This window comes from Lissotriton vulgaris, chromosome 2_1 (assembly GCF_964263255.1).
Source record: "Lissotriton vulgaris chromosome 2_1, aLisVul1.2, whole genome shotgun sequence".
Lineage (NCBI taxonomy): Eukaryota > Metazoa > Chordata > Amphibia > Caudata > Salamandridae > Lissotriton > Lissotriton vulgaris.
In genome coordinates, this window is record NC_141687.1 from 36467150 (window position 1) to 36493183 (window position 26034).

Here is a 26034-nt window from a genome sequence, read left to right on the forward strand (position 1 = left end):
CACCTCAGGGATAAGAACAAGTTATCTCAACCCTGCAGTACCTCAAAAGCTGCACTGGCTCCCAACTGTAGTGAAATACTGTGCCTTATTTACAAAAAGTCTAAAGAGAATCCCTGGAAAAAGCAATTCACTCACTCACACTGAATTTTCTCAGTATTACTTGTAATCACTGGTCACAAACTAATTTATACCGTTCACAGACTTTTTAATAAAAAAACCACATGTAAATAAAATAGAATACATTACATAATACATTTTGTAATTCATAAAAAGGACATGCACTACATGCAATATATAAAAACAAAGTTAAAAATAATTCATCAATGTATACAAATAAAACAGAGAAGAAAAATGCACATTTTAAAGTGTCAGCAAATCCTAACAAGGTTCATCACAACTTAATCTACGGCAAAACATAGAACACCTATGAATCAAAAGCAAGACCCCACAAGAATAAAGAACACCTGTTTCTGCTACTGATTTCAAGATTCAAAAGCCCTTGCAGTGTTTCTAAGACAAATCTCATTTCACAATAAACCTAGTTGCAGAGATTTACTGGGCTTGAATTCTGAAAAACAAAAAAAAGTGTCGACGCGTTTGCTTTTTCCAGGGATTCTCTTTAGACTTTCTGTCTGTAGTACCCTGTTCCCTGGAACTTGTGGCGTCGTCTCTCTTCTTGTTGACCTTATTTACAAAAGCCTCACCCCATAGCTCTCTACCATTGCTGTCACAGTATCTCATACCTGCAGCCCAGCAGACTACAATCTACCAGCAACCGCCTTCTAGCCAGTCCCATCTCCGGACCTGCACTGTAACTATGTATATATATATATATACAGGCCTGCATATTCATCTTATGTATTCTTCAACTGTGATTTCACAAATTAATTATGGATGTGTCCTAATATATACTAATATATGTTTTTATATCCTTCCTAAATTACTCAACATAGACTCTGCAGAGAATTTTACGTTTTCAATATGTAACCCACTGAGCAGTGCACCAGCACCCTGGCTTTGCGGTGCATTGCTGTGACATTACTAACACGTAAGGAGGAGAAAGATACAACCCGGCTTTGATTTTGTGTACCTGTTTTGCATGATCGAAGTGACGTAACACACATTTGTTGGAAGGAAGTTGTTGCAGAAACTGAGGAGTTCATCCTGTACTTAGTGTGGGGTTAGTGGATTATGTATTTTTGTATGAATATGGCTGGACGTGAACCCCACCAGAAGACCATGGAGCGCTGTACATGGTGGAAGACCAGAATGAACTCCGTGAGTGATAGGAGAGGTCGCTGGGCTGTGGACAGTTCATGCATGGTCATGGAGTGATCCATGAAGAGACAAAGTCTTCAACTCTTTCTTAAACTGGAGCAGCTCCGGGGCAGTCCTGATTCATCTGGGAACTGTGTTCTAGATCCTAGGTACAGAGATGGAAACGGCCTGTTGTCCTGTTTTTTTGTTTTTTACACGTATTAGTCTGCAGTCTGATAGTGTTCTGTCTGCGGATGTGTTGAGAACCTCCATGGCTGATGCTGTTGCTTTTGAAGATGGTGCGGAACGTGTTCATATTTCTTCAGGACCCGGATAAGACATGCTTCGGCCTGTAGGGAGCCCCAAGGGGGTATCAGGGAGGCCATGAAGTAGGGCACTAACACCATCCAGATTCATGCCAGCTATGCATGCATTGTCTGCCAGATGGTTATTCTTTTCAGGGTTTTATATACTTTAGCTGTCTTAGGCGATTGGAAACTTAAAGATAGCTCCACCTATTCCACGTAGTGCTGAGAGGTAGTGAGATGTATTGGCAGCAGTACTTTAAATTACTTGTATTGCAGTTATTGACTCAATATTTCTCTCTCTCTCTCACTTTCCATCTCCCTTCCTCATGATACCATTGCCTAAGGAGGGGGAAGGGACAAACAGGTTACATTATTAGTTATTAATGTCCCTCTACATTTTGCACTTTTGGCTCAGGTCATTAATGGTGGGACAGGCACTAAACAGTTGTTAATGCCCATTGGATATGGCATTAACCATTTTCTTAATAATGACCGCATGCAGACCTTTAAATAGACCGCTCTGGTTGCCTGAACTTTGAATGGCTCCGGAGGGTCAATGGCATTCTTATTGTGTGAGCTTTTAATGGTTCACAGAGCCTCATTGGTCTGAAATGATGTTGACTGTTTCCAATGTCTCGTTGCAGGTACCAGGTTCCGCCCCCTGTCGTTTGAGGTGCCGAAGCCTCTGTTCCCTGTTGCTGGAGTCCCCATGCTCCAGCACCACATTGAGGCATGCACCAAGGTGAGTGAAGGGTGCCCCATTTTAAGGGGCATTGGAAGTGGGGGAAATGCACCAAATAAGTGATAAGAAATTTCCCCTTTATAAGGGATGATGTCAGCAGGCCTTGAACAATTAACCTAATAGTCAATAGTGGTCCTATGAGTTTTAAGCCGGTGGTGAATTTCCTTTTTATAATCAACACATAGCTATAATATGGATATTTTTATTTTCCATACTTATTGTGCACAGTTCTCTGTATGTTTAGTAGAGTTGGGCAGGAGGTGGCTACATGTGGCTTGCTCTCCTCCATCTGTACAGACCTTTGATGCAAACCTTCCATGTTTCCGACTCATCCTAAAACCTTCGGAGCTTTCAGGGCTGGTCCTAACGTGGTTTGGTGTGCTCTTTTCTCATAACATTTTCTGATGTGCTGTCTTGACTCATGGCTGAGTCCACCTTAACCCTACTGGCTGAGGAGAGAAATGAGGGCGACTATCATGCTAGTGCGACAGTAAGTGTAGATTTAATAGATTTAACTACACAAGTACACACATACCTTGACACACTAATATGTATGTGTATATATATATATATATATATATATCTTCAAGGTATTTAAATGTCAAGTTAACAACAGTTAATTTGTATGTACCTTTTCTTTTGGGAGGAGATAAATAAGGCCATTACATTGGATACGTTATTTGACTATTTTTCTCCAGGTACCAAACATGAAGGAGATTTTGCTGATCGGGTTTTACCAGCCCAATGAAGCTTTAACCAAGTTCCTAGTAACTGCTCAGCAGGAGTTCAGAGTGCCAATCAGGTAAGACGTCAACTGTGTGTGCCTCACAACCCTGGCTGCAGGCAACTTGCCTTAATTCTTTTGACCCCTCAACCGTCCTCCAGCCTTTCCACGACCTGTATCCTATCTGGACCTAAAATACTCTAGTATGCCTAAAGGCCCGCCTGAATGTCCAGCCACGCCTCACCATTGGCCCTTCCTACTCTGCGAGGGGCCCGCCTTGCCTCAACAGCGACATTCTAAGCCCCTCAGTGTACTGACCCTTTACCTCTCTCCTCCAACCCCATGTAACAGAACAAGATGCTTCAAAATTTAAACTAACTTCAGCTTGTTCATAAAAACTATCAGACATCTGGAACAGCAGCATCACTTGTGCAGCATGTTTGAATTAGAAATGCTCTTAAGTTCCTGATAGTCCTAAAAAGACTACATCCAATCTACAGCCCCTACTGCTGCAATCTAAATTTTCACCTATACTCGGCCTTCCCCTTGCACTTCAGACAGCAGTGGCTTTATACTAGTCGGTATAATCACCTGATAAATCACTTCACTTCATCACTTGTTTAGTCCTCCTTCCTGTTATATCTAATACAGTTTTAGGATTTCATGATGACCGTATCATTGATACTGCTGTCCCCCCAACCACATGACACCCACAAACTCCTCTGCCCCTTTCACAACTATTTCATCATCTGGATTTATCCTTTGCCACCAATCTCATCCACCGTCCACGAGTAATGCAAAGTAAACCTGCCGGCACAAAGATCCTATACTGTTCACTCTGTGGATCGCTCCAGATATCTACCTACATCTTGGGTCGCCGGCATCTGCTCACTAAAATGTAAGCTATTCTGAGGCCAGTTTTTAATTTGAGACGGTGGTTGCAGGTGGGGCCCACTTGCACTCATTGTTTGAGACCGGCTCTTATTTTTCCTCATCAGATTTTAATCCAGAGGAAGAAAGGGGAAAACACAAAAGAGGGAAAGAAAATAGTAGGGAAAGACAGAAAACAGTAACAAAGGGAGAAAGCATGGATGAGAAAGTACCTGCATAAGTTAAATAAAAGGGCAGGGAATGTCTGGTTGTAGATGAGAGGCATAAGGGGGAAACCAAGAGTACACAGTCTTAGTTTTTGCTACCATGACCTTCAACACCACAGACTACGGGTTTCTAAGCACAACTTTGGGCGCCGGTACTTATTCTTCTACAAATGAACTGCTACATGGTCCTTGGGTGAATGCAAAGGTTATTGCATCACCCACAGACCTACACTTCGAATTTGCCCCCCCCCCCCACACACACCAAGTTGAAATAAAAAGCCAGGGAGGAGGGATTGGGATTTCTTCCTCTATCACTTTCAACCATATTGACACCAATGATGTTTTAACAAAATATTTTTGATTTTTAGAAGATTTGTGCAATAATATACAACAGCATAGGCACAGAGCTGTGTGTGGAGCTCTGTTCATGGAAAGTGCATGAAAAATACTTTTATAGTTACAACAGATCCATGTTGACTTAACCTGAATGGTTGACCTTCACCTGGGAAACACACTCAGTAGTTATTAAATGCATCTACTATGCCGTTATATCCCACTATTCAGCGTCAGAGTTTCTTTGCCTCTGAGTCTTCCTGTGAAATCACGTTGTGTCATCATAAAACCAAAATCCTAAAATAATTTCCCATATTTCTGAAGTTCCCATGCATTCTATTTTATATAATGACATGAGTCTTGGCCTTCTCCATAGAGGTGAATTAATTCTGATTATGGCCTCTGCTTCTGGACCTTTGTTTTCTGGTGAGACTCCTTTATGGAGATTTACAAACTGTACTCTCTCTTTTAATTGGATGAGGCGATGCAGCCTGTACTGCCTGACCTTTTAATGCAAGGTCTGCAGCCGTTGAGCATCTAGGATATGAGGCTCTGGCTAGGTTGCAGGGGACCTTTGTAGAGTGTGTGTCTGTGTACTGTGCATGGATTATGGTTGGCAACCCAGTCCTCACATCATCCGTAAGCACCCAGCCTTCTGAGTTTTAGCCTAGTATTTCCTTACTGCATGAATCCAGATTGGTCTGAGTGGAGCAGCTCTGCCCCATCCCACCCTGATAAACTAGGTTAGCATTCAAACCATTCAATCAATCAATCAATCAGTGACACTTATAGAGCGCGCTACATACCCGTAGGGTCTCAAGGCGCTGGGGGAGGGGGGGTGCCGCTACTGCTCGAACAGCCAGGTCTTCAGCTTCTTCCTGAAGGAGAGGTGGTCTTGGGTCAGGCACAGGTCGGTCGGGAGGGAGTTCCAGGTCTTGGCGGCCAGGTAGGAGAAGGACCTTCCTCCTGTAGTCGCTCTTCGGATGCGGGGGACGGGGGCGAGGGCGTGGTTGGCTGATCGGAGGTGGCGTTTGGGAGCGTAGAAGTTGATCCGGCTGTTGAGGTAGCTCGGGCCTTGGTCGTGTAGGGCTTTGTGTGCGTGGGTGAGGAGGCGGAAGGTGATTCTTTTGTTGACGGGGAGCCAGTGAAGGTCTCTCAGATGTCCGGAGATGTGGCTGGTTCGTGGGATGTCGAGGATGAGTCTGGCTGAGGCGTTCTGGATCCGCTGGAGTCTCTTCTGGAGCTTGGCGGTGGTACCGGCGTAGAGGGCGTTGCCGTAGTCCAGTCGGCTAGTGACGAGGGCCTGGGTGACGGTCTTCCTGGTCTCGGTGGGGATCCACCAGAAGATCTTCCGTAGCATGCGTAGGATGTTGAAGCATGCCGAGGAGACGTTGTTGACTTGCCTGGTCATGGAGAGGGAGGAGTCCAGGATGAAGCCCAGGTTGCGTGCATGGTCTGTCGGCGTAGGAGATTATGCTGAGGTTGTGTTGGCGTGTGATGGCCGCGAGGGGGCTCATGTAGACGTTGAAGAGGGTGGGGCCAGGAACCTCCCACTCTATATTTGGGCAATGGTACCACAGTAAGCACCATTTCCAACCTTTCCCTATCATCTCTCGCAATGTCAGAGCTGGCAGTTTCACAAGAATCCCAGAAATCTCCTGTTTATCTATCTGTGTTTCCCTAGTAGAATTTGTTAAGTGTTTATTGAAAACCCAAGCAATACCTGCATTCCCCATAATCTGTGAACCGTCCCGAGCCTCAACCTCAGCAGTCAACCTATCTCCAACACCCCTTCTGCTGAGCCTTGCTACCAACTTCATATATCTCTTCTGCATGACTGTGTAATGGTTGCTTACTTCTTTGTTAACCAACTATAGGAATTCTAATTTCTTCAGTTTGGTTTCCTGTCCATGGCAGGGTCCACCCTTCAAACATCTTTTCAAGTGTCAGAAGGTCCGTCTCACCCTCTATTGTTGCCTGCTTCCGAGGTATCCTACCCACTTTTCTGTTAATTCCTTTATTTATGACCACATTATCTGTACGCCTCCCAGAAAGTAACCTCTGACCTGATGGAACATTTGTTTTCCACAATACTTAATTTGTCCTTTTCTGTATTCTGTCAGCCTTTTCTTTTGTCTCTAAATGCCCATTCACTGGTTTCCCTCCCAGTCCATATCAATTTGCACAATCAGTAAGGGTGTAGGGTCTGAGTCCTCGGCAGTCATGGGTGTCCTCATTGTACATCGGACAGAAGTTCAAGGGAGCAAATAATTCAAAGGTTCCCTTTGCTTTGAATCCCAAACCAACCCCCTCATCATCAATGGGGAGACAACACGTTCACAGGAGCTCCACCTACTTGAATCAAAGATGGGAGACCACACTGGAGGGTCCCATACATAAAAGAGGGCGCCTTGGAGGGCAGTTGGAGCCCGATGGAAACCACATGTCGGTCGGTTCTTCTCTTGCAAAGCCTCTTTGATGGACCGCTCTCTACCAGTATCATCTCTACACCTCTTACTACCCTGAGACTGTGCGGCACCAGACTTCACTGTCGTTCTCCAGCCCCCGGCCAGCCCCAAACATCTGGTGATGTGAAGTGTCAGGACGCCTCCAGAATGTGTGGCCTCGTGAGGAACATCATTTTGAAACAAATTTCTACTTCACAGTTTACGAGGTGCTTTCCCAGCTCTAAAAGGAAAGCCGATGCTAGTTTTGGTCAAGCTGCTCTGAGAAACCTCCCTCCTTAACTCAGAATTGAGGTTCCTTCAGATTTCTACTCTACTCTGTTTACATTGTTTTTAGGTTGAGGGCCAAAGGCTGCGCTTGCGCAGTCTCCGGGAGGAGATTTAATGATTTTGAGTATGGGGCTTGAACCCGCCTCTCTCCTCCATTGGCTGGCTTCCTAAACGGAGGCCAGCCATTGGAGGAGAGGGGCATCACTCCGGTTAAGCCCCGTCTCTTTCGGATTCGGGGGTGTGTTTTTTTGCGTTCTTTCGGCTGTGACGTCATCTGTCACTCAGAAAGCCAAAAACACGCCCCCGAATCCGAAATTTTCGGAGCTTTGCGGCCGCCATTTTGCTGCTCGTTAAGATGAGGTCGCCCGCTCCTGCTGTCCTCGTTCCCGCCCCCTCCCGCTGTTCGTGTCTTTGTTCCCGCCCCCTCCCACTGTCCGTGTCCTCGTTCCCGTTGTATCCCGCCCCCCTCCCGCTGTCTGTGTCTTTGTTCCGGCCCCCCTCCTGCTCCGTGTCCTCGTTCCTGTTGTGTCCTCCCGGAGGTTTTAGGTCACCAAGGCCCCAGGCTCCCTGCCGGTGAGGATCGTGTGTGCCGGTGTTACGCCCCGCCTTTAGTGCTGTTGACGATCCCCGCGACTGCACCCACCTATGCCGGACTGCCGCCTTTGCCCTGGATTTCATGGGAGGCATCGCGATGCGGAAACAGCTTCGGGGAGTCCCCGAGTCGGAGGGGAGGAGCTCTGGTGACTGGTGCCTGGGGATTGCGGGAACGTACTGTGCCCTGTGACTGGAGAGGCGGTGAGTTTCCCCTGCAATGGCCCCCAGCTGCCCCCCTGTCCCTGCGACCCGGCTGCTTTGTGGTGGGGTGCCGGCAGAGACTACCACGGGGTGGGGCGGGAGCAATGTTGTTTCACAGCGCCTCAAACCCCTAACACAGCTCAGAAGCACTTTCGGGCGACATCCGCAGGACGCCAATCAGTTCCTTAAGTGCCACTTTTAGAGCGTGGGTTCATAGAGAGGAATGTGAGGAAAGGGCTTTGGGTTGATGTGCGACATCCAAAGGGGTGCCACAAAAGTGTTGGGGCACACTTATTGCTTCGCTTATGAGTGGAGTAGAACAAAGAGGAATGAGACATTTGCATTTTGTACACAGTGTGCACACCTCGTGTCCAACAGTTCAACCCGGTATGCTACAACCAGCATGGGCTAGTAAAAGAGGCCCAAGCGCAAGCCATAGAGCAAGTGATTCATAAGGAGGTGAACGAGCACCATGATGGCCCCTGGGGCGACTGCCGACAGTTGCCCTTCCATCGAGCCCTGGCGTTTGCAAGCCAAGCCTTTCTGTAGGTCCGATCGTTGAATTCCACATCTGAAAACACTGGATTCCAACTTTTGAAACAACTGGCACTGAGTCTCAAATAAGCACATTCCTGGCACTGCATAACAATCTGGTACTGGATCCCAAATTAGGACATATGTGTCCGTCTCTACAGAAATTAGCAATTGTTTTGAACAGGCTCTTAAATTCACAAATTCCTGGCACTGGATTCTAAATTAGCATAAACCCTGCCCTAGGCTGCAAAATAACAAATGACGGACACTGGATTGCAAACCTGTAAACATGGATTCCAAATTATAAAACGCTGGGCGCTATACACCAAATTTAGTTAATAGAGGGGAAGGGGGTGTTAGTACATTTTGCAAATTTGATAGTGAAACATTTGGCATCTGCAAAAAAATATAGCCACCAATACATATTTTGAAAGAAAAGAAGTTGCTCCTATGTTCTTATGAGACCTTTGAAAAACATCACAACACCAGATGTAAAAGACAAATTCACAACTGGTAATTAATTTTGGGGCATTCTGTACCAGTGCAGATACTTAATTCGGCAGAAAAATACAAGTTTCCTTCAAGTTTCCTTCATGGAAAAGAGAGAGAGCGAAAGAGTAAAATAGCAGCAAAAAATGCAAGTTGAAAGATGTATTGGCATGTTCTGCTCGGGCGTTTCCTACTAGCCCTTTCTGTTCCTTAAGAACACTAAAGGCCGACTTAATAAATTAAAACAGTGCTTTCTCCATCCACCTGGCTTACACAATACTCTTAAAAAAACATATTTTCTGAGACTTTAGGGCGAAAACGACCTTTCAAAGTAGTTGGCAAACTAAGTTTTCCAAAGATCCTGTGCATCATTCTGAGGGACTCAGAGGACTTAAAAACTATCCCGGGGGGCATTCATTATAGCGTGCCTATGTTTCTATGACATAACCAGGAGCAAACATGGGACAGAAGTAGGAGCAGTATTGAGAAACTAAGGTGGTAGTGGGTAGAGGAAACAGAGCCAGATACATGAGAGTCGCTCTGTGTGAGTGGCTCTGTGTGTGTGGCTCTGTATGTGTGTGTGTGGCTCTGTGTAGGTGTGTGTGTGTCTGTGTGTAGCTCTGTGTGTGTGGCTCTGTGTGGATAGCTTTTTGTGTAGGTGGCTCTGTGTGTGGGTGGGTGTTTGGGTGTGTGAGAGTGGCTCTGTGTAGGTGGCTGTGTGTGTGGGTGGCTCTATGTGAATGACTCTGTGTGGGTGGCTCTGTGTGTGTGACTCTGTGGGTGTAAATGCAATAGGTCATGTATTTGCAAGCGATTAACCTATTGGCATTGTAAATGACAATGCCATTTATTTAACGATTAAGATATTGGCAATGTAAATGACAATGCCATTTATTTATGATTTAAAAAAAAAGTCATGAGCAATGCCGATAGCTCTACCTTTAATAATGCCGAGACCATTTCATTGTAAATGCTTGTTTTATTCCTTATGCCGAAAATCCTCAGACTACAAAGTTATTTTAATTTGATACTCTATTGTAATGTTTATGACGATGAATGAAGAGCCTACAATATTAAAGAAATTATTACTTACCTGTGATCCTGGTTGCACATTGAATACATTTTTATTGATTATGAATGGCCCTCCCTCCACCCCAGCTTCCTTTTCTTGGGCATCTGGAATGAAATCTTCGAAATACATTTCTAGTTCACACTATTAATGCTATCCTGCAGCTTAAGCCATTACCAACAACACCAAAGTATGCCCTCACAACACAGTTAATTTGTGCAGATCAATCTGGCCCACTCTTCCCAAAGGTGCTAGAGTTAGCGAATACACCCCCTCAGATGCCGACGCATAAGTTAGCACAGCAACTCTTTTTTTATTATAAGCCTTAACACTTACACTTGTGCCACAACTTAATCTGCACTTAAAGTTAAAACCATAGCCCCAATATGATACAGGCGGCAGACATTACAATCAACTCAACGAAGCACGACCACCATCTCGTAATAATTAATTCATACATACACCCGAAACACAAGCAGAAGGGCGCAAGAGAGTTGGTTAAGGAAACAGCAAGAATCTTGAAAGAGGTGGACGCCGATGACCTAATCCTGGCAGGAGATTTTAACCTCTTTCTATTCGGAAGCACAGAGGACGAGGAACTCGCACAAGAACTCAATAGAGCCTGGGGAATCCCACCGCAAGCACAAGTGCAGGCGACCAAACAAACAAAGTGCTCAAAGCGATTATTAAAAGACTTAGAGCAACTAAACCTGAGGGCATTGAACGGCCGGTTTAAAGAAGATACCCCCCCAGCATCGACCTACCACACCTCCACAACCTCCACCTACCTAGACTACACATTTGTAACCCTCTCTTTCTTCAACAGCATCAGATCATTCCAACTAGGCGCCAGCGGTCAAAGCGACCATCTGCCGCAAGAAATTGTCTTAAAAACCCCCAGTGAGAACCCCAACGAACCCTGTGTAACTATAGGCAATGAGTACACAACAGACTTAAAACGCATCAGACTTAAACAAAATAACATTGAAGCTCTGTTCACCAATGTGCAGGAGACATTACAGCAAGGCCATACGGCTGCAAACGAAATAGAGGCCTGGGAAGGGTTCACCAAGGCCCTTGGGACAAAATACGCAACCAAATCAAGGACATTAAAAGGCAAACCCCCGAAGAACACACTAAGAAAGACATCCACACCGGAGATAAAAAGCCTTAAAAGGGACATAAAGCAAACCCTGAAACAACTGCGAATACAGCCTATAAAAGAACCTCTACAACACACCCTACATGGTCTAAAAACAAGCTTAAAAAAAGCAATTTGGGAAAACAAAAGGAAGGCGAACGACGAACTATGGGCAAAAATAAAGCATGATTCCAAACTAAAGAACAGCGCCAACTTTTGGAAAACAATTCATAGCTTGCAACACCCAGGGCACCAGGGATAAGCTCATACATAGCAGAGCCAGCCTGGGCAGACTACCTGCACAATCATTTTAACAAACCAAACGAAGACACAGCCACAGGCTCGTCAGCAAATAAAAGAGACAATAGCAAAGAGGACGGACCAGTAACAAAGGTAGAAAAAGGGCTCTGTAATGTAGTAGAAGGCAAAAGAGCATTAGTCAACGAAAAGATGGCAGGGGGAGAGAAGGATAACAGTACCCCAATATCCAACACCGAATATGACATCAAAATATCCGCAAATCGGATAAAAACCCAAATAAAGAAGGGGAAAATGGAGGGAGCCCCGGGTCCTAACGGGATTCCACCGTCAATATTTAAGCACGATATCGAGTTCTGGAGCAACACACTAGTTCCACTTTTTACAAGTACATTGGAACTAGAAGCATGCCTGGAATCCTGGAAAGGCTCTACAATAAGTCCAATTTACAAGCAAGGAGACAGGAGCAACCCAGGCAACTATCGGCTGATAGCCCTCTTAGACATGGAGGCAAAGTACTATGCTGGCATAATACTAGAAGAATTGACACAGTGGGCAGAGACAGAGCACATAATTCCTTCCACCCAAACAGGATTCTGTAGAGGGCAGGGAACAACCACCAACATCATGGCTCTATTGTTATTAACAGACGCTGCAAAACTAGGAAAAACCCCACTGTTCCTATGTTTCATCGACTACAGTTCAACGTTTGACCATGTGGACCGGGGCAAACTATGGCAAAAGCTTAAAAAATGGGGGATTCCAGAACTGCTGTTGAAACAACTTATCCTACTCCACACCAACACCCGGGTCCGGATCAAGCTGGGCAAAGGGACGCACCTCTCAAAGCAAATTAACACCTACAATGGCCTGAAACAAGGGTGCATCTTAGCCCCCACCTTATTCAACCTCTACCTGGCAGACCTCCCAGAGGAATTGGATAAAACCAGCTCGCACGCGCCCCGGTTGGGTGATATTACGCTGACCAACCTCCTTTATGCCGACAACCTTGTTCTAATAAGCCGCACTCCAACAGGCCTTCAACATCTCATAAATACCACCAGTTCATTTTCACATCGTAACGGCCTAACCATCAACCTAAAAAAAACAAGAAGCTTGGCAGTGAACAATAATAAGACCAGGAAGAACAGCTGGTTCTTGAATGGTAACAAACTGGACCAAGCGACGTGCTATAAGTACCTGGGTGTTCTGGTGGACAGCAGAGGGTCATTCAAACCCCAACTGGAGACACTTTACCAAAAAGGAACCATGAGTTACCTGGCAATGAAACCCCTTAAAAAGATACTGACAGACCACACGCTCGATCCCTTCCTACAAGTACTGAGAGCTCGTCTCCAACCAAGATTAACATACGGGAGCGAATCAACCCTAGGAAAGGATGCACAGACACTAGACAAAGTGATCAGCTTCCTAGATACGTATATCCAGCACAAATTTGTCTGGAATTTGGGATACAAAAGCAAACGGTGGAAAGAAGGGGCAGCTTTATAAAATGCTGGCACAAGATCAGAAACGGAGAGCCAGGCACCCTAAACACCCACCTCTGGACTGAACTGCAAAGACGTGAACGATCACACGCTAGAGAGTACTTGATGCAATCGCTAGAAAGCCTAGAACTGACTGGCCTCTGGAATAGCCCATTAGATCATAAAAGCTTTAAAAAGCAAGTAACAAAAACAACGAAAATAGTATCGCTACTTGAAGATAAAGTAACCCTGGCGAAAAGAGCCCACGGCTTGATAGTACTAAATGACTATAAAACCCTCAAACCACAAGCATACCTAGACCAAGGCTTCAAGCAGAAGACAAAGGAAAAATTCTTAAAATTCCGACTAGGCGTACTACCGATCCTCCCCCATCTGGCGCCATGGGAAAGGAACCATAAAGATCTAACCTGCCGTCTTTGTGGGGCAGGACCTGAAGACCTAACTCACATAATATGCATTTGTCCCAGCTTAATGGACATAAGGAGAATACTATTACGTGTAAAATGGAACCAGGAGGGGGTCAGGACATGTTATGTTATGTTATGTTATGTTAGCTGCATTTATTTTGCGCACAGCTGCTCCAGCGAAGGAGCGTCCTGGCACATGCCGACAGGCAGTTAAACTGTGCTTCAACCCAAGCGAGATCCAACTAAACTGCAGAACCACAAAATTTCTTGATGCAGTGGCAAAGAGAATCAAGGAGGCACAAAAAGAAGCAACTGCCCAATAGCCGAAAACATGTCCTGGGGTATCTTTCGAACCTTTGGTCAGACTGCAGAAGAAGTTGAACCACTGAAACATTTTAACTTTTGATACTTAACGCTTTTATTCTTGTTAGTAACCACCCTTTCTTTTAAACAATGTATTTTAAATTGTGAGTTTTAATTAACTGAGCAATAAACTTTACTATTACTATTACTATCTGCACTGGCAATACCAGTTCTGACATTGAACCAAGGCTTACACTTCTGGGAATGCCATAAACTGTCATTAGAGCTGGCTGTCTGTGCCAATATTAACTCTGATATTTACATTTAATTTTTGAAAAACAGAGCACCTCTTTCGACCATTTGCTCTCAACACAAGGGTGATCCCATCATTAAGAGCAGTTTCGGGAGAATCATTGTGAGTTGTGTTACTCCCGTTCTGCTACGTTTCTGATAGTTCCACCCGGAGCCCATTCCCCTCATAAGCCACAGCTTCATTGTAATGCATTTGTAATCTGCTATTGCTACAGACAAGCGAAGCTGCCACATGGGCACCAGCAGTATTACTTTGTGTATATTCAGGCATGGCAAGGAGCAGTGCTAGGGAAGATAAGTCTCCAGTAAAAAGTCAAACAAAAGGCACACACACATACACCTACCCCACCGTACCCCTGCTACTTAGTTGAGGAATACTGCTTTACAGTTGATGCCCAGAATGTGAATCCATAAAAGATATTTCTTGCCTGGTATAGTTTCCCTTGGGACTCTGCCCACGTCTCTGTGAGGTGGGGGACTAGCAAGCAAGAACACACTGTATATTTTGTTTACATACTACACTACCTAACGCATGTGGAGTATGGTAATACGCTTGTGTTTGCGCTGCAGGACATTGGAGCTTTAGGGTGGAAGTACATGAACTCATTCAAGAGGCATTTATGGCTGGTGTCCACAACTCAAAATCCATAGAAACATATTTTACTGTTTTGAGCGTATGTGTTGGTGGAATTATACTAGGAATCTAAAATGAGATTAAGTGCAAAGCTACTTTTATATTCATTATGTAGCTTAGCAGGATAAAGGACTGAAGGCACCCAACTTGTGACCATATTCATGACGTAGAAAAGCCACTCCCACAATCTGGATTTCAAGTAGGTCCCCTATACAACTCACTATGTCCCGCCATGGCACACCACAACACCCCTTGCCATACAACACACATTAGCATTCCATGGTACGCATCTTGTAGTTTACAATCATCTTAGAATTTAAAACATACCACCCTACACATCCAGCTTTTCTTTGTATGTAAGATTCCTGTAATTTCTATCCTTTTCATAGCTTACTCCGTTACTTTGGGTCTGTTGTCTCCACATCCCCATTGCATGCAGGAGGCAGTCGCACACATGTTGGTGCACCACCTCCCCCTATTATATGTCCAGGTGCACAACCTGCCCCTCGTTACTTGAATGTTGTCCGCAGCCCAGTGGTCTTGGGCTGCAGCTGCCTAACTCAAGGTCTGCACAGAGGAATTATATCCTGTTTGACTACAGTTTTGCAACCAGCACGGGTCCACACAGCTCCATACCCTGTCTCTGACGCTGATCCACATTTAAAGTGTGAAACTAGGCGACAAGAGTAGTGGTTTGGTGTCTGTTTGTCCGCACCTCTTTCTCCCTTGAGATGTCCAGGGAGACTATAGGACAAGCTGGGATGTTTCTTTATTCATCCATTTAAGATCTCCTATTGTCACTACTAGCTTACATATACTGTATTACATCATCTAGCAACCGTGCAGTGGCTGCAGGGTGAGAGATCCTCCTCTCACTTGGAATACACAACTTTCTCACCCTTCTTCTCCATCTTTTTTTCACTTCTGCCCCTCTCCCCTCCTGCCCCTCCTCTTTCTCTTTCATTTTATCTCTCTGATGAGTATATTTCATTTGTTTTCTGTCTCTCTGAGTATGTGTCTCTCTCCCCCGAGTATATTGCCTGCTGCTTATTCACCTGTGGGGCTAATCTCTGTGATTCCTCCTTTAGGTACCTACAAGAATACTCAGCTCTAGGAACGGGCGGTGGCATTTATCACTTCCGTGATCAGATCCTCTCTGGCAACCCAGATTCCTTCTTTGTACTGAATGCAGATGTCTGCTCAGAATTCCCCCTGTTGGAAATGCTGAATTTTCAGAAGAGTCGCGGAGACACTCACAGCTTTGTCATGTTGGGAACTACGGTAAGCACAGTTTGTAAAGGAGGTGATATGTCAGTGACAATTGGCGGGGCTTTTAATACAGTAAGAATGGATAGACATGGAAGGTTGAGTAAAGGAGTGCGAGTGGATTAACGTTGGGATGTGAGTCTTGGAGCAAGGCATAACAAAGCTGCATCCTTCACAAGTGGTAAAGAATGGGTGAAATTCTGAGGTGATGGGTGAGACTGGCATCGAGGGTCATTCAAACACTGGGGTGACCAGTGTGTAACATGCTAGGGCCGAGGATGGATGGAACACTATATGCATTATGATTGGGTAAGAGGTCATTGATGTGCTGTTTGTTTGTCAACACAAATGCTATACAGTGGAATGATGAAAGAATAAATCATCTACTCATCATAGGTGGATATTGGTCCAATGAGTAGTCCTAGGCTGATTTCCAAGGCTTCCCTCATGAGCCCAAGACTTGTACAGACAGCTATCTCCATGAGCATTTGAAGACACGCAGTAGGTACCTGAGCCGTATTCGCTCACTAGGAGGACCTGAGATTGCATACACATGTAGAGATCCTCATGCGTGTGCTTCATTCATCAATACAACTCCCAACTGAGCAATCCTTATCAGTAAACAAATCCCTTGTAGCACCTCTTTGACCTAAATCATTCATCATGGAGCAGGTGCTGCATCAGCAGAAGGTGCTCTGCATGAGAAACCTTAAACAAACAAAACAGTCCTGTTTGCACTGCTTTGAGCATTGCTCATGTGTGGCTCTTCTCCCTTCCACAGGAGAGTAGTGTACTGTTGCGTTCACAACTCTTCACTGAATCCCATGCAGTGATCCCCCTGATTGGTGTTTGCTTTCTTCTGGTGTTGGTAGTGGACGGTCGGCAGTGCAGGCTTGCTAAAACTTGGCTGACAAGCAAACTTTGATAGTTAGCCCACACTTAAATAGATTACATTCTGTGGGTTAGGATTCATACATCTACCATTTGATGTGTTAGGAAGGCCTGCGCCTAGTGAGGATGGGGCGTAAGTAATGTGGCTATGCAATATGTCTGATTTCATAGCTGGACAATTATAAAGATCTCAACAGCTCACCGGGTTCTGAAACAACGACACGATAAAATAAAGAAAGAATACGCCATCACAAAATCTACAAATGCACCCTCGTCAAATGTCATAGATCATCCAACTTCCTAATTTGAATAACCTAAGTTTGAAGAAACGACACATGCAGGAAACCATGCTCTCAAACACCCTTGGCAAAGAACACCAGGATTTAACTTTTTTAAAAAGCAAAAAACTCAGTTCTATAGTGCTTGGACTCGTCCCTTGCATTTGTTAGCGCCCTCCATCTGCATTCTGTTTCGACTGTGTGCATGGCTAGAACTATCATTAGCGCAGAAGCTGCAGTGGCACCAAAACGCAGGTGTGCAAGGGCCTACTGTGCTACAGTTATTGCTGTCTTTCACTACCCTTTAATTTTTTTTTTTAATTAAACAATTTTTATTGAGAAAACAAAAGAAAGGTACAAGGCAGTAATAAAGCAATAATTGGGTCCACAGCACAGAATTACAAATTGCGACACAGAGGACGTACAATAAGCACAGTTCACTTCCCCTAGTTATAGAATATTATTGACCAGCGTGTGTGGTGTGCATACAGTATATGGGTAAAGCAGTGGGCAGACCAGGCCCACACACCAATTGACATCCTGTAATCAAGTGGTCACCTCCTGCTGTCTAGGGCGGGGGCACAGCATCAATCCCAGGATCGTATAACCGCAGGCATCTGTCACGTTGTAATTCAATGGTAGGGGATACACATATACCTCCTCTGGATTTATTCCACCTACCCCACTTATGGTCCCACTTCTTAGGACACCCTTATTTTAAAGAGTTTTATATAGCGCTGGCTAGACCCAAAGGTATCAGAGCCCTTTCATATAAGATTCCACATAGTTGCCAAATTACATCAGTTACAAATTACAAAGAAAATGACATTAAAAACATTTAAAGAACTTAGAGGGTAAGTAAAATGGAGTGAAGAAGGGAAAGGGTTAAGGTATAGATACGGCGGAGAGACTAAGGGAATGTCTGCCCCAGGTCCGGCTGGGTAGGTGACGGCCACAGGGGAATCTACAGCCCATCTCCTCTTCAGCTATCCGGTAGCTCCACTGGGCATCGGTCAGATAGCTAGGTCTCAACGGAAAAACATTTAAAGAGCGAAGATGACGAGAGGAAAGGAGCATAGAGGGGGAAAGGGGTAGGGTGAGAGGGTAGAAGGGGAATAAGACAGAGAGACAAAGGACGGTCTGTCCAAAGTTTGGCTGGGTAGGTGATGACCGAGGGGGAATCCACAGCCCATCTCCTCTTCAGCTAACAGGTAGCTCCACCGGGCGTCAGTCAGATAGCAAGGTCTCCACAGACAAGGGAAAGATCAACAAGTAAACGTCCTGGAGGGAGAGCAGGGTGAAGGGCCAGTGAGGGCTTTAATTAAGATCGGGTAGATGGCCAGATCAATTGTCCATGAATGGTAGGGTGTCGTGGGGGGACCATCTGAAGCGGCCGTCTTGAGGTCAGGCAAGGTGGTGGAGTTCTTGCTGCTAAACTCAGTCAGTCTCCAAAATTCTCAGTAACTCAGAGGCACAGGGGGTGTAGTCAATGCAGTGGTGCAGCATGACGACAGGGCCAGTGTCAGTATGTCTTCAGGGGGTTGGTGAGCGCAGGTGAGTAATATCCGCCAGTGAGAGAGACAGCAGCCATTTGCAGATCCGGCGGGGCACCTCAAGCGTCATTCTCGATTGATAAGGGCAGGCTAATCTGGGTCATCCCTTTAGGTCTGGGAAGTAGATGCAATTTCCGTTCAATTAAGAGGCATGTACATCGAAGATGAAAACCGGGGGACTCTTTTGGGGTGTTGCTTAGACTCCAAGCGACAATCTACTTTTGGCACCATTTTGGAATCAGCCTCCTAGAGACTTGCTCAAAAGTTGATGTGGAGGCGAGATATGAGCTTGATTATAGCCGTTATAATGCAGCGCTTATGCGTGCTGCGAGATTGACTCGTTGGTGCCACAACGATCGGCACTACGAGTAGCCACTGTGCGCCCTAGATATTCTCAGACAGCCGCCCTTTTGTGCTCTGATATTGCGAGGGCTGATTAACCAGCGGTATTGACCAGAAGTAAAACGTTTCAAGGCTGATTATGTAGGGTGCATTTTACTGACCATCTCGCTTCGCTGCCTTTATATAACGTTTATATCAGCATGGGCATTAATCGCGGCTCCTACATGTCTTCAGTAGCTGCCATTAAGAAGTCGGGCAAGCCGACGTTGATATCGCCGAGCGTCGCTGATCCTAAAAAGAAGGTTTAAATACCTTAGCGGCAGACTTATACAGTCCGATTCGGGTCATGCGGGAATTTTCGGCCACCTTTTGATGTTGCCATTCAGCTGAACGAAGCCTTTGTAGGTCGAGCGTTAGTCAATCGCCATTTTACACATCCCTCTTCAGCTCATATCGGTATTACAATCTTTGATTTTGACCAAATTAGGCCACCGCAGTGCATGTCGACAACATCATCTTATGCAGGGCATATTCTGACAGCGAAATTTGCGTTCGTAGAGTTTCATCCACACCGTCTCCCAGGCTCCGGACACGTCGTCTGTTGTCTCGCGTCGGCAGGCGTTGTTGTTGCCCTGGTGGTGCCCATGTGCCACATGCTTGAACACATCCTTCTCGGCAATCATTGCCCAATCCATATCAGTAGCCCAATCCCGCAAGCACGGGCCGCCCCCATTCCCCATTTTTGAGCTATGTTGCGTTGTGCAATGCTCCACCCCATTGAGGCCACGTTTGCTCAGTTTGCGTGAGGTCTGTGGCTTCCCACATATTAAGGAGGCACAGCTGGGGGAAGGCCTTCAAAGTCTTACCACTCGCTCTCTCCATCTGTTTTGTAACCCTATCCCAGTACTGTTGCACCGTAGGGCAATCCAATAGAATGTGGAAGAAAGTGCCCGGCTGGTTACTATTCCGAAGGCGCAGGGGGTCAGGTCTTCTACCCATTTTAAACAGGGTCCTTGTGTCAAAGTATACGCGGTTTTCAATTGGACCAAGTGCAATCTCATTGGGATAGCCACACTTCTCTAGGAGAAGCCAGTGCATCGCACCAGTCTCCTTCATTTATGCTCACCAGATCCGCCTCGCAGCTCTGCTGCAGACACTGCATGGGGTCAGGACAATTGTTTAACAACTTTTTGTAGGTGAGAGATATGGCTTTTGTGGGCATAGCGTCAAGTATCAACCTGTTCTGCAATGGAGAGGACTCGGACTGTTGAATATCCTTGGGCAAGACGGCTGTAATTGCATGACTGATCTGTAAGTATCTAAAAGCCTCCGCTTGCACTACCCTTTGATTGTTTGCATTATGGGCTCTCTCAACTTTGTTTGATACTGACTATCTGGCAGATTTGCCATTATTTTCAAATATGTATGATGTTCTGAAGCTGCATGAGCAATATTACACATGACCCAAATCCTCCTGTACATACGTGCACACATTAGCAGCAAAAAAGGGGTCCAGAGAAACCGAGTTATTCTGTATTTAAGACTGACACAACTGGAAACCTGTCAGTTATAGCTCACTGACCCACAACACTTAATTAGTCAGAGATTGTAATAATGGCGGATAGCTGACAGAGCTATATGTGTTTGCCTGACGGAATCTGCTGCTGGGAATCTCTGGAGTCATCAACAACAATGGTGAGATGGAAGAAGTTGCTGGGAAAATGAGAAATGAACCTCAAAGTAGAAATTCAGCAGTTTGGAAATTTAGCAAGTACACTCGAGAGGGGCACAGAGTCTAGAGGACAACATAAAATCTTCTAGAAAACAGTTTGCCATCCTTGCTCATGGACCTAATACTGTGAGACTCTATATCAAAGTTAGAAAAAACACTGTCTTACACAGCACTCAACCAGTCTCAAGTCACTGGTTCACCGCACCTGAAAAGCAAAGCAAGTTATTATTATTAAAGTTGCTTGTGCCCTGTGCGATACAGGGCGGATATAGTTCCTTGACCTCCTATTAAAGAGAATCACACTGTTCTTTCTGAAAACATATGTGGGTTGGTCAGTACATAAAGGCACACTGGGCTCTACCCAGGTGCTTTGGAGCAGGTGGTGGAATCCTTCTCAAAACGAAAGGTCAGTTTGGATTCCAGACAACGGACCCATCATTACTTTGCCTGCTTTTGGAAAGATACTGGAATCAAGAGTTACCACCCAGCTACAAAACTATCCGCAAAGTAAACCTCTTCTTCTCAGGTTATCTGTCTGCTTAGAGAGCTGTCCGAGACATCTGAGCACAAGCGCTAGAAGTGGATGCCAAGGGTCAGCGTGCACCTTGTTCCTTTTAGAACTCTGGTGCCTTTGATACCATGAACGCCTTGCGGCTGCTTCCCCATTGGATTCAAGATCTGGGAGTGCACTTTGGCTGGACATGTTCATTTCTGACTCTCGCCATCAAACAGATCCACTGAGGCAATGATTGCTCCCCTCTATCTGCCCTTTTATTTAACTTCCATTTTTTGAATGATCTCTGCCATGGTCTACGGTATGAAGCAAATGCCAAAGCGGTCATATCCGGCTGGATGTACATTTGGAAATAAGTGACATTAACTCTAGCTTTGAATTCTTGCAGGCTGGTTACTGGTATGCTTGGGAGACTGTGATATTCCTATGGGAGGGCAATGAGACTAGATAACTGGGTTTTCATTGGTCTGCTGCTTTTTGGGGGGTGGGGGAGGGGAGAATGCTCCAAATAGTGACCTCAATATGAAATCTGCTGGCTGTTTTTGATATTAACTTCTTTTGAACTGCTGGCTTTAGCAGTAGCAAAAGCAGCATATTCCCCCCTTTTTAATGTTCCACACCTGGCCCATTACTTGGGGTGGCAAAGCTTTAACCTTCAGTTCAAGCATTGGTACTTTTTCGACTACACTGTAAGTTACAAGTAGTTCAGATGAGGCCAACCACACTGTTAGATGTCTGCAGTGACTTGGTGACGTGCTGAGTGTTGACATGTTTCATCTGCCTGTCAGTATGTGGACTATCTTCCAGTGATATCAGTGATACGTTACAGTTTAACCAGTCGGTGATGGCTCAGCAATGGACTGTAAATTTACTATTCTCAAATGCCTTAATGGGTTGCTTGGCAGTAATCAATCACTTCCCTATCTGTATGGACTGTATTTGTAAATTAATAGTGAGTGTGCAAACAATATATAACTCTTTTTGTACTCTGTTTTTTAGCATGCTTTTATGGTTTATGGTCATATGAAATGTACCGAAAGCTTTTTTGATTTGATTTGAATCACTTCTAGAAGCTGTGTTTTCTATTTCATCCTTTTTAAATCTTAAACAAACCTGTGTTTCGGTTAGACTTCTAGCCACAGATTCTTCACCTTTTGTCTCTTTGAGACACTTACCTCAATGAAATCTTTGTTGTACGGTGTGCAAGGGGCATCACCTCCCAAAACAACAGTTTTTAAGCCCCGTTGCAAGAATCTCTTCAGATTTCCCCGTCGTGCCTGGCCCAAATCTAAGGCCTGTAGTGAGTGTGCGTTAATGAACCTGAAGCCTATAAGAGATCACGAGGTGAAACCATACATTGTTAAGCACCAGAAGACTCTGCGATGAGACTGATCAAAGTTGAAAGTTCGGTCCCGTTCACAATCCAGAAGTCGCAGGAGTTGTTCCAGAGATCAGTCTTTGTCTTGATCAAAGTCTTTGGATAAGTCACAGAAAAATACAAGATATCTAAGCAGGACTTTTCCCCCTCTTGTCAATGTCACTCCACTGAGAAGACGGGAGTGTGGCACCATACTTCTCGCTCTCAAAGTCATTTGACTTTGGAGATTAACCCACAACTTGTTCCGGCACAACACGAGTTTCCAGGACCACCCGCTACTCCTAACTGGAACAAAGAGTTTTGTGAGGCTCTGTTCCAACTCTTTAGGTCCTTCCTGACTCCTTCTGGTGCACTTGCGAGCCCCACTGAACCAAGAAGTTCTCCCTCTGGATTACCACCAGTAGGGTCACCCTTACCTTCCTCCAAGTCAACTCCCAGCCCCTCTACTGGGCCACCCTCAGGCTCCAGTCAGGACTCTTCCTCCAATGAACACGATCACCGCTTGTTCCCAGTACTTTGATGCCAATGCCTGCTCAAATGTCGCCAGAAGACTAGGCCCCAATTGTCCTCTGTGATGCTGAGTCAGTGCTGGTTCAACAGGTAAGTACGTCTCTAGTGGTTACTGGACCACAATTGGATCAGTAGCAGTCCCCTCTCTCTTTCCCAACCCGGAGCTGACAATGGAGACTGATAACTCTTCTAGGTTGGGGTGGGCATGTGGGATAGGTGAAGATCAGAAGCTTCTGAGTCCCAGCTTCATATCTGCTTTCTGGAGCTCAGAGCCATCCATTTGGCACTGAAAGCCTTCCTCCAAAGTCTTTGGGTGAGTTGAAGAAAAATACAAGAAATCTAAGCAGGACTCTGCCCCTTATTGTCGCTCTCACTCCACTGAGAAGACGTGAGTGTGGCAACAAACATCTCGTGCTCGAAGTCATTTGACTTTGGATCTGAACCCCCAACTTGTTCTGGCACAACCCAAGTTTCCAGGACCACCCGCTACTCCTAACTGGAACAAAGAGTTTTGCGAGGCTATGCTCCCATCTATCAAAGGTAAGCTGATACAGGTGCTTATGGACAACACCACTGCCATGTAGTATTTGCAATAAAAAGGGCAGGGTGCGGTGATGAACCCTATGCCAGGAGGCCCACACATCGGGAAATGGCCGAACTACCAAGGAATTTTCCAGGTGGTGAACGGCCTGGCAGAATGATTGAATGCCTAGGCAGATGAGCTCAGTCGGCGGCGGCAAGAAGATCACAAGTAGCAGTAACACCCAGAGGATGCGTAAGGTCTCTTCTGCGAATGGGTGGAACCTCGGATTCATCTGTTCAACACCGCAGGGAGCACGCAAAGTAAGCACTTCTGCACGACGCGTACTGCCTTGAGTGGAACTCAGGAGTCTTGTTTACCTTACTGCCTATACCACTCTCGTCCAGAGTCCTACAGAAGATCTGGACTGGCTGGGCCCAAGTAATTTTAGTAGACCTGGATTGGGCTTGGAGAAAATGGTATCCAAAACTCCTGGGTCTGAGCATTTATCCTCTGATCAGGCTGCTCCTCCGGGTGGACCTGCTGTTGCAGAACAGGATAGGGTTCTGCATCCAGGCGTTTGCAAGCTCCATCCTTATGCTTGTAGATTGAGCAGCGACAGCTGAACACCATTGTCCTTCCTTCAGAGGAGGTTAATGTCATCATGGCAGGCTGGGGTCCTTTGACGGTATACACATGTTGCTGGGGCAAATTTGTGGCTTGATGCAGTCCTCACTTGATAGATCCCCTGCAAGGTTGTCGGATGTGTTGTTATTTGTGACATTCCTAGCCCAGCAGTGCTTTGCTCTGGATAGAGGTAAAGGTACCTTTCAGTCTTTCTGCCTTTTTTTAGTGGTTGACCGATCAGCCGTCTTTGTTTAACCTGTTCCGTGCACGCTCCGGCCGTTGGCCGACGTGAGCACTACCTCCGTGGTGCTGCGCACGACCGTTGGCCGATGCAGCCCCGCCTACCGACTAGAACACCTGCACCGCGGCGGAATTTGTGCCACAGTAAACTAGTTAAGTCTCCAGTTGGTATGCGCTTTTTGAAACATTCAAACATGTGATTCTCTCCTCTTCCTGTGTCATGCCACAATGGGACTTAAACTTGGTTCTTATATTTCTGATGTGCGGTCCCATCGAGATGCTTCACAGCTTCTCCATTCAACTTCTTATCTTCAAGACTGTTCCTTTTCACCATACCGTCAGCGCTGCGTGTGGGGGAGCTTTAATCTCTCTACGTGAACACGCCATACACCACATTCTTTTGGGACAAGCAGGTTTCGCAGACATGGGCATCTGTCTTGCCAAAGGTTATTCCGCTGTTTCACGTCAGTCAGAACATCACCTTGCTGGAGTTTTATACAAATGAGAAAAACAAGGACCCCCTGGGTAGTAGTAAAAACAGACTCCTAGGGCAGGGTAATTGAATTATGTGTACAAAATTTCCTAGGCCGTCTAACTAATAGGCAAACAATTGATCTGACCCAATAGCAAAAGGAACATTCAAGAAGTACAATTATAAAACAACCATATTTTTAATTGACATAATAAAAATCGTATAGAGACCTGAACAAAATTCAGACTATATGATAAGGTTAGACCAATATCATAGCATATACATACATTAGTCAAAACATATACATTTAATACTTAAAAATATTTTTAAAAAAAGAAGAAATTAAAACAATTCAATAAAAAGGGCACCCTAAATCATAGGTGGTGCCTAAAGTGAAGGGATGTATAACAACTCGACGTGCGTTTCCTCAGGAGTCACAGTAGATTATCTGGAAGTATATATATAAAAGACAAATATATGGTACATTTCTAGTATATTGTAAACATACAGGTCGAAAATTAGATCCTTCAGTACAACATAACTCGAAACAAGGTATAACATAATATATCTTTAACAAGAATATCCTTAACGCTGTTCGGTTCAGATTTACTAATTTGTTTCCTGTGTGTCTCCTGATGGACAGATCTTTTCCTTCGATTGTGTAGTACTCAATCACATGAAATAATAATGTGCAGAACAATATGTAGCAATTGAGTAGAAGTTGCAACGGAGACAATGTAATACTGATGGCAACGGTGCACTAGACATTCCACAATGATTGTTGTACTATATAAATTAATGTTAACTTACTTAATAAACTTGATGCCAAAGCAGATGATGTCTTCATATACAGATAGAAAACAACAACAGGTAAATGATGTTCCTGGGCAATAGAGACAAAAAGGAAGTTTTTGTCATAATGATGTTTATTTATCAAGATCAGGAGAGATATTCCAAGAGTCTAATGAACACACGATGCCACATGAATGCATAACATGATGGGAGAATCTACCTGGAATATGAGCAATACAGGAGAGTGCACCTTCTAATACGATATGGGATGCA

At 45.1% G+C, this 26034-nt stretch overlaps 1 protein-coding gene across 2 annotated transcripts in view; it reads left to right on the top strand.

Annotated features, from left to right (window-relative positions):
* The window catches only part of GMPPA (GDP-mannose pyrophosphorylase A), a 141032-nt gene that overhangs the window by 51458 nt on the left and 63540 nt on the right, over positions 1-26034 (top strand). For both annotated transcript variants that reach the window (XM_086954401.1, XM_086954400.1), the window contains exons 3-5: positions 2210-2307; positions 3006-3109; positions 15735-15927. In XM_086954401.1, coding sequence (XP_086810527.1) covers positions 2210-2307; positions 3006-3109; positions 15735-15927 — 395 coding nt within the window. The remainder of the gene's footprint in view (positions 1-2209; positions 2308-3005; positions 3110-15734; positions 15928-26034) is intronic.